The 9,517-nt window shown below is 42.0% G+C and overlaps 1 protein-coding gene across 1 annotated transcript in view; it reads left to right on the top strand.

Moving 5' to 3' along the window:
* The window catches only part of LOC128720078 (dynein axonemal heavy chain 10), a 36,460-nt gene that overhangs the window by 16,835 nt on the left and 10,108 nt on the right, over positions 1 to 9,517 (top strand). Inside the window, exons 34-53 of the mRNA XM_053813725.1 lie at positions 1 to 148; positions 339 to 490; positions 559 to 640; positions 818 to 926; positions 1,351 to 1,471; positions 1,589 to 1,758; positions 1,873 to 2,014; positions 2,104 to 2,153; positions 2,578 to 2,703; positions 3,107 to 3,229; positions 4,685 to 4,815; positions 4,880 to 5,302; positions 5,369 to 5,473; positions 5,558 to 5,716; positions 6,578 to 6,688; positions 6,813 to 7,616; positions 7,687 to 8,044; positions 8,124 to 8,904; positions 8,966 to 9,170; positions 9,265 to 9,407. The exon at positions 1 to 148 is cut by the window's left edge and continues 48 nt beyond it. Of these exons, the coding sequence (XP_053669700.1) occupies positions 1 to 148; positions 339 to 490; positions 559 to 640; positions 818 to 926; positions 1,351 to 1,471; positions 1,589 to 1,758; positions 1,873 to 2,014; positions 2,104 to 2,153; positions 2,578 to 2,703; positions 3,107 to 3,229; positions 4,685 to 4,815; positions 4,880 to 5,302; positions 5,369 to 5,473; positions 5,558 to 5,716; positions 6,578 to 6,688; positions 6,813 to 7,616; positions 7,687 to 8,044; positions 8,124 to 8,904; positions 8,966 to 9,170; positions 9,265 to 9,407 (4,443 nt within the window). The remainder of the gene's footprint in view (positions 149 to 338; positions 491 to 558; positions 641 to 817; positions 927 to 1,350; positions 1,472 to 1,588; positions 1,759 to 1,872; positions 2,015 to 2,103; positions 2,154 to 2,577; positions 2,704 to 3,106; positions 3,230 to 4,684; positions 4,816 to 4,879; positions 5,303 to 5,368; positions 5,474 to 5,557; positions 5,717 to 6,577; positions 6,689 to 6,812; positions 7,617 to 7,686; positions 8,045 to 8,123; positions 8,905 to 8,965; positions 9,171 to 9,264; positions 9,408 to 9,517) is intronic.

Genomic DNA, 9,517 nt, shown 5'->3' with positions numbered 1-9,517 from the left:
AACACTCATATCTGAAATAATTGATGAATGGGTTAGCGTGCAACGAAAGTGGCTCTATTTGGAAAGCATCTTTATCGATGGCGACATAAGCAGCCAATTGCCCGAAGAAGCAGAAAATTTTAACACGATTGACAAGGAATTTCGGGAGGTAATGGCAATTAGTTTTAGCAGGCTTAGATAAATTTCATCGTATCAATTACATGTAACCTAAGAGTTACAGCTCTGACAGTATTGAAGAGTTTGAACTGAGTAACTCAATAGCTTACATCTATAAACAAACCCATTTGTTGAAACACAATTCAACCAGTGGTTAATATTGAACTTCTAATTCTTGTCAGATTATGAGCGCGAGTAGCGATAACCCGTTGGTTGTCGACGTTTGCCTCGTTCCGGGACGATGGAATGACTTCATTCGACTTGGTTCGGCGCTTGATGGTTGCCAGAAATCTCTGAACGATTACTTGGAACAAAAGCGTCGGGCATTTCCAAGGTTTGTCGTATTAAAACTTGCTATTTTTTTGTTGCTATACTTCTTTTACTAACATATTTTTGTTACAGATTCTATTTTATATCGACCGACGAGTTACTGTCTATCCTAGGGGACAGTGAACCGACGTGCGTCCAGGAGCACATAATAAAGGTAAAGTTTATTCCTTTACCGATTCGACATCCGGAAATGTTCCATAGGCACCTGATATTTTAAATAAACACAAAAAGACGACTATCGCCATGGGCCCAAATTTTACTGCTACTTCGCAAGCTGTTACATCAAAGTTCCAATTACTCGACATTGACGCACAAATTTTCACACTTGCAGATGTTCGATAACATAAAATCTTTACGATTTGCTAAAGATCGATTTGACACGCCAACTGTAACGGCCATGATTTCAAGTGAGGGCGAGGTGATGGAATTTGAGAACCATGGTAAGTATATCATCGTTATTGACGGTCCTTGCCAGTCCGTTGAGTTGCGTTCCGTGGTTCACAGTATCTAGCAAAAAATATAAAAATGAAAAAAACAACTCAAGTAATTTCAGCGAGCCTCCATTTTCGCTGCGTGACGACACGATTCGGATGCGTTGAGGTGGAAAATGTCTCACAATTTTTGGTTTTATTACCTCACGTTCTGTGTCATACTGGAAGTTTATTTTATGAGATAAAATGTATCAATCGCCAGCATGTCGTCTGTGAGCCTGTTCTGGTTCCGTAACACAAGATTCCCTGTTTTCCGACGCATCTGGTGCGACAGAAACATTTTGCGGCTTTCACAAAGACTGATTCACTCGAAGCGGAGAGACTCCATTAAAGTTGTGTCTTTATTGATTTTCATTTGTTACATGCTAAATAGTGCCAGTGCAGGATCGAGTAGAAAATTGGATGAACGAAGTGCTAAAAGAAATGCGCCGTACAAATCGATTTATTACGAAAAAAGCAATCTACCATTACGGCAAAGACCGTGAACTCACACGGTTAGTATAATGCTTACTAAAACCTCTTATAGAGCAGACGATGTTTCTTCAAGTGTTTAGCTAAATGCACGGTTATTATGTCTTTCAATAACTCTCTTTTGATGTCATCTACACCAGGCCAGACTGGATAATGATATACCAAGGAATGGTTTGCTTGGCCGCGAATCAGGTATGGTGGACGGCCGAGGTTGAAGAAGTGTTTGACAAAGTGCGCCGTGGTAACAAACGTGCCATGAAGGAATATCTCCAGAACCAGAATCGTCAACTTGATGAACTTGTGCTGAAAGGTATTGCAAATGATAGAAAACGGTTTGAGTGGAAAATTTGTTTTCATCCCTTTAATGGAACATTTGTGGCATATTTGTGATTGAGATGGGTTTTCAATAACTTTTTATTGACAGTACGTGCGAATCTGACTCCAAACGATCGCTTGAAATTCAAAACAATTGCCACTATAGACGTTCACGCACGAGATATCATAGAGGGTTTCGTGCGGGATAGCATTTTGGATGCACACGAGTTTGGATGGGAAAGTCAATTAAGGTAGTAATTTTATTCACATGCATCAGCACAGGTACCGAAAGTTATTGAATACTATTTTGATCCTCATATTTTGCTTGTTAACTCTACAGATTTTATTGGATACGAGAAATGGATAATTTATTTGTTCTTCAATGTACTGGTAAGACTAATATGTTTGGATATATTTATAGCATGTATGTTCCATACATGCTAACTTAATTGAAGAAAGTTTTGCAAAATATATTATTTTTAATGTATTGATTCCACGACAATATCTCCAATGTTTGGAATGCAATGAAATTTCTTTTAACTCTGCTCTAATTACAATATAATTGATTTTGTGTTTCTCTTGTTCTTCAATGGACACGCACTACTCTGAAACCACCGGCTGGATAACCATCGTCTTGTTTCGTACGTCAACCATCAAACACCAACGCGTCCATTGCTATCGTTTGTGAAATTCTCTACACGATTCGGCATCGTCCCATCGGCACATGGAAAATCTCTTCAAAATGGATGCCTCACCAATGATCGCAACGGCAACGACGGTGCGAACGGCGACGACGTCCACGATGATTTGATAGGAAAATTCGATTACGGTTACGAGTATATGGGATTAAATGGACGGCTCGTTATCACACCATTGACTGATAGGATATATTTAACAATCACGCAAGCCTTGACGATGAATTTGGGCGGTGCACCGGCTGGTAAGTGGTAGTCGATGGGTTTTGGCTTGAACGAGTAAGACACACAGCAGTACACATTGGATGCTGTGATGTTGCTTTAGCTGCCACTGACATCATTCAATTAGATTTTGCTTTCACTGTTCGTCGATGAAATCCAGTCTGGAAATGGTTAGCTGCCCATGTTTTCACATAGTCGATATGAACCGGACATGGTTACTAATCTTTACACTAACAACAGAACCAATAGTCGCCTTCCGTGTCAATACTCCGTGGTGTATTCAAGACGCGGTGTCTCAAATCCTGCCCGTAACATTGGCGCTTATCGCAATAGGACAGTTCATTTGTTCATTTGGCGAGCATTTGCTCGGTACCAATTCCACATTACTAATACAACCTTCCCACGTGTGAAAATACTCACGCATAGGCCCAGCTGGAACAGGAAAGACTGAAACTACGAAGGATTTAGCGAAAGCGCTGGCGTTGCTGTGTGTTGTAACGAACTGTGGCGAGGGCATGGATTTTCGAGCAGTTGGAACGGTTCTTTCAGGTGAGTAATATACAGTCAGGTAAAATAAAATTTTGTTTATAAAAAATTATAAGATCATTAGAAAAATTACTACATCAAGCACCATTCGAGTAAGGTAGTTTTTTTCTAAAAATGCATTGCCACCACATTCATAATACATATTATATTTTTATGGAATATCCCCTCTTCCAATAGTGAGTGTTTCAATCAAGTTGAATCAAGTGAAAAGGATTCTTTCAATTGAGAACAAAAATATGTAAAAGATTTGGTTTATTTGTAACCGGAATGAAGCACTTGAGTATTTGTTATCATCAGTGGGATTACATTACTGCTAGCTATTACAATACTCTACCCTCACACTTAAATTATATCTCATTTAAAGACTGTTGCTGATGGAACAATGGGGAGAAATATAGTCGGTGCAGATCACTGTGCTGCTACCAGCCAACGCTCAGCATTACCTCATTAAAATAATCAAATTGAATCGGAAAATTTATTTCTCAATTTTACGGTTTAACAGTAATCCGCAAACTAAATATCTGCTGATCTGATAACGTGTTCCGCATGCAGCACCTAGCGTTTCGACCTATAATTTCGTTCGGATGTGTTTCCGTTGTTGTAGGCACTTTCGCGGTTCCCACCACCGACAGAGCAGTGCTACAGTTATCGTTGAGAGCGGTTTAATCCATCTCTTCGCACCAAAGCTTCACCACTGGGTCCAAATGGTGTGGGCGATGGTGGCGAGCAGGCCCAGTTGCTATTCATTCCAACGTTGGTTGCTGATTGCGCGGCCACACAGTTGGAAAATGGGGCAGCACCATGTTGGAAACCTTTGCACAAATGCGGTTTCAATCGCAGACGGTGGAAGTTCGGAGCTTTACACCTTTTTCGCCAACGGTGACCTGTTTGCATGCTTCTGCAATCCACGCATCACTGCGGAGGTTAGCCTGCCCGGCCCAGTTGGGGAGCCTTTGCGTGCTTAAGCCTCGAGCACGGCTGTTGGTACAAAAAGATTCACCGAAAACATAACACCAATTGGTAATCGGCTTTGCGTTTTATAAAACACAAATTGCACTATAAATAAAGCGTACATACATCGATCTGATGATTCAATTTCACACAAACCATTCTTCGGAAACGCATCCAGAACGGCGCCCTATGCGGTAATGGTAAGGAGGCGACCTTTTTGATATTTATTAAACAAATGTGAGTGGTTTGCTCACAGGTGAGCCCGGAAAGTCGGGATACAGTTTTTGAAAGTTATTCATTTTGATGAAAGTTATGATCTTAAATCGCTTTACTGGGTTTTATCCAGCTGGTTACACGATGCTATTTTCTGGGTAAACATTATTCACCATGGAAAATATCATTTTTGTTTTAAATTAAAAACATTTTGAACTAAATGCTCGAAGAGAATACATATAGTTTTTCTGCCGTCTTTATATTGATTTTAATTTTTTATTTATGTTCACCTAGGATTAACACAATGCGGTGCATGGGGATGCTTCGACGAGTTCAACCGTATCGATATATCCGTGCTGAGTGTCATCTCAACCCAACTACAAACGATTCGAACCGCGTTGGTATCCCGTGTAGCAACATTCATGGTGAGTTGTGGTAGCTGACGCATCGTTATTAAGATATGTACTTAACTAACATTGTTGGTTCCAGTTTGAAGGCAACGAAATCAACCTCGATCCCAAGGTTGGCATCTTTATAACAATGAATCCTGGATACGCCGGGCGAACGGAGCTACCGGAGTCGGTGAAGGCCTTATTTCGTCCGGTGACGTGCATCATGCCGGATCTGGAGCTTATCTGCATGATATCGCTGTTTTCGGATGGTTTCATATCGGCCAAGGTGCTTGCAAAAAAGATGACCGTTCTTTACAAAATGGCACGAGAACAGTTGTCCAAGCAATTCCATTACGACTGGGGCCTACGATCGCTGAATGCGGTGTTGCGTATGGCTGGAGTGAACAAACGAAAATCTCCTGAAATATCCGAAGCAGCTACGCTAATGAGGACGCTCTTCGATATGAATTTTCCCAAGTTTGTATTCGACGATGTGCCCTTGTTCATGGGTCTTATAAAGGTTTGTAGATTTTGTTTCAACATGTAAGCTGTTCTTCCGTCATTTAGTTTTAATTTTTTCTTATAGGATTTGTTTCCCGGTGTCGATTATCCGCGAATCGGTTACCCGGAATTCAACGAAGCAGTGAAGCAAGTACTCCTGACAGACGGATTTATCATTATTCAGAAGCAGGTATGCGAATGAATATTAAAACCGTTAGTATTATTGTGTTATAGAGCAGCTCTAACTAATTCGTAACTAATTCACAAAATGTAGATGGACAAGGTACAGCAGCTGTATGAAACAATGATGACTCGCCATTGTACGATGGTGGTAGGTCCAACAGGAGGAGGAAAAACTGTGGTGCTTAATACTTTAATAAAGGCGCAAACTAATATGGGACTACCAACAAAATGTACAGTCCTCAATCCAAAGGTAAGAAAAGCTATACTTGCTGATGTATTGCTTTTGATTTCAGTCTTATTCTTCTAAAAACATCTTTCTCACTATTTGAATATTGAATTAAGCATTCAAGTATAAATATGTAAGCAGTACTAAGTTTTCAAAAGTATTATTTTTTTATGTTTGTCGAAAATTTCATTACATTTGTAAACTGTATATTTTTAATAGCTCTTGTTTTCTAATTTTGACTAATGGCTTGCCAACAAATGCTTTATAGAGCATTTGAAATTCGTTGCTAAAAACAAAAAAAAAACATTTTCGTAGATACCAACTAGCATTTGAAAAACGAGAAAATAACCGACATCTTGCGATTGCTCCAACAAGATAGCCTTTTTTGGTCGATTGTATCCATCTCGATGCACTGCATGGTCAATCCAATTTCGCTGCCGGTCTTTATACATCTGGTAACCACAATGCTAGCTATAGTCTACCCAGTTTCACGTATAAATTAGCGAATGGACTGATGTAAAGAGTCCTATCCTCGGAAACTAGACCGCGCTGAGCTCATCGGTGTAGTTCGGTTACTATTCTGTGCCTCGTTCTTCCCAAATCAATGCATAGCTTTTGAATGGATCCTTCATGTGGAGTGTAAACCATTACGAATGATATGTGCACGAAAAACACGTGGAAAATAGAAAAAAGGATTGATTTTTTTTCTAGAAATGAGTTAACAGATTGGATACCGAAGTCGGTTCTTTGCATATTCCCTACACAATATCAGTATTTGAAAGCTAACACAACCCGATGCCTTTTGACTTACACGCAGGAATATTTCATCAAAAAAAAAAGGCTGAGCTGTTCAATATTTTTCCACACGTTTTTGATCTTTTTAAGGCCTGTTCCGTGATTGAACTTTACGGTTTTCTCGATCCCAGCACACGCGATTGGGTCGATGGATTGTTCTCAAACATATTTCGAGAGATGAATAAGCCCACCGAGCGAGACGTAAGTATCCTTGTGGCGGTTTATTGGTTTCATTCCCGTTTCCAAGGAGCGCTTGTTCGCTGTGCGAGTAGGTGGAGCCTCTTCGAGGATCGCTAGTAATGAGTGCTCTACGCTATTTCACCAGGAACGTCGATACGTTTGCTTCGATGGGGACGTTGACGCGCTGTGGATTGAAAATATGAACTCCGTCATGGACGACAACAAATTGCTCACACTGGCAAACGGAGAGCGCATTCGGCTGAATAGCTACTGTGCGCTTCTGTTTGAAGTCGGTGATCTAGCGTACGCTTCGCCGGCCACGGTCTCTCGGGCTGGCATGGTTTACCTCGATCCCAAAAACCTCGGATATGCATGCTACTGGGAGCGTTGGCTCAAAACCCGGTATCTTGGTGAACATGAAATACTACAGAAAACATTCAACACTGTTATTCCCACGACTATTGATTACGTGCTCGAGGGCGTCGATGGGAATAATCAAGAGAACCCATTGGAGCTAGTTATTCACCAAACCAACCTGAACATGGTGGTGCAGCTATGCCAGTTTTACGACTCACTCTTTCCCATGAAAACGGCCACCTGCCCGCACGAGGAGGATGTGATCGAAAGTGGTTTCATTCAATGCATCTATCTATCACTCGGGGCCTCGTTGCTGGAAGAATCACGAATTCGTTTCGATGCTTTCGTCAAACGCAGCCTAGAAATGATGGCAGCTGAGGATACGCGGGAAAATCCTGCCACTACAGGACAACTACCGACATCGAAACCGACCTTATTCGATTATTTCTTTGACATCGAGCGCAAGCAGTGGCTCGCATGGGACTGGATTATTCCAAACTATGTCCATGATGCGACATTAAATTTCAGCGACATCTTGGTGCCAACAATGGACACTCTGAAAATAGAGAAAATGTTGGATCTAATGAATAAGGTGACGTACAAGAATAACGTTTTTTTTAAATAGCCATAATACGATAAAGTTATATGAATGCAATCCTCAGGTCCGTCGACCCGTTGTTTTAGTGGGAGATCCCGGAACATCGAAAACAGCTGTCATATCACATTTTCTGCGGCATTTGAATCGGGACGCATTTGTGGTGCTTAACATCAACTTTTCATCACGCACGTCTTCCATGGACGTTCAAAAAACCATCGAGGCGGCGGTAGAAAAACGAACAAAGGACATTTTTGGACCACCGGTGGGAAAGAAACTCGTCACCTTTATCGACGATATGAACATGCCGCAAGTAGATAACTACGGCACGCAACAACCTATAGCATTACTCAAGCTGCTACTGGAAAAGGAGGGCATGTTCGATCGTAGCAAAGATTTGAGCTGGAAAAAGTTTAAGGACATGTGTAAGTGCTTCTACCGGAAGACTTTGTTTACTACCGCAGCACTGTGTCACGATGCATTTGTTGTGCTTGATATTTGTAGCTTTCATTGCCGCCATGGGACGAGCCGGAGGAGGCCGTAACGAGGTGGATTCACGGTTCATCTCGATGTTTTCCGTTGTCAATATCATCTTTCCCAACGACGACACATTGCACCACATTTACATGTCGATTCTCAAAGGCCACCTGGAGCCATTCGTAGCCGAGTTGGGAGCAAATGCGAACAAATTGATAGAGATAACGTTGGCTTTATTTAAAATACTCGTCACGAAGCTCCCACCGACGCCGTCTAAGTTTCATTACATATTTAACATGAAGGATCTATCCCGGATCTTCGCAGGCATGATGCAAATCCATCCGAACTACTTCAAAGAGACGCGCCATTTGGTTCGAGTTTGGCGCAACGAGTTTTCCCGTGTGATTTGTGATCGCTTAATTAGCGAACCCGACCAACAGTTCATGGAGCAGCAAATTAGCGACCACATAATGGAACAATTTCCCATTCCACGCAGCTTCCGGCACACGGTGCAAGTAGATCAGCAGCGACAGAGCCGGCTGGAGTCGAGAATCAAAAGCGCCGTGGTCGAGCTATCGGTAGCTCAATACGCGCTCAGGGACCCGATGCTGTTCGGGGATTATCGAAATGCTGTCAACCCAGCAGAAGAGCGCTTCTACGAGGATCTGCTCGACTACGAGGCCATTTACTTCCTGTTCCAGGAGATACTGATGGAGTACAACGAACAGCGAGCAAAAATGAGCTTGGTGTTGTTTGAAGATTGTCTCGAACATTTGACGCGTGTTCACCGGACATTGCGAATGCACCGGTAAGCATAGTATCGAGTGTGGGGAGATCAGAAAATGTAATGGCGCCTCCTCTCACGACAGTGGTCACGTCATGCTGGTCGGTATTGGAGGCTCGGGCAAACAAAGCATCACGCGACTGGCTTCGTTTGCAGCTGGATGTGAAATCTTCGAAATCGTGCTTAGCCGCGGGTACAATGAAGCATCATTTCGTGAGGATTTGAAGACGTTATTCTTGCAGGTTGGCGTACGAAACGTTCAAACATGCTTCATCTTTAAAGCCGCTCAAGTAAGCTTTCTTAAATTCGTGTGCTTTTCGTGTTTTGGTAATGATATTTTCTTCTTCGTCTTACGATCTTTTTTCATGCTCACAAAACAAAAAGATTGCGGAAGAGGGATTTCTCGAGTTCATAAATAATATTTTAACCACTGGAATGGTGCCAGCAATGTTTACGGACGACGAAAAGGATCAGATAATTGGTCAGTGCCGTGGTTCAGCGCAGGAAAATGGCTATGCGCCTAGCAAGTAGGTTGATGGTATTTATTACGTTGCTGAACTTTTCGCAGCTGGCACGTGGTTTATTGGCTTCGTGCTGAAGCAGCCTGTAGCTGCCGCTATTGTGTTTGCGCTGATTT

Source organism: Anopheles nili, chromosome 2 (assembly GCF_943737925.1).
Source record: "Anopheles nili chromosome 2, idAnoNiliSN_F5_01, whole genome shotgun sequence".
Classification (NCBI taxonomy): Eukaryota; Metazoa; Arthropoda; class Insecta; order Diptera; family Culicidae; genus Anopheles; species Anopheles nili.
This window is presented reverse-complemented; position numbering and strand designations above follow the sequence as displayed.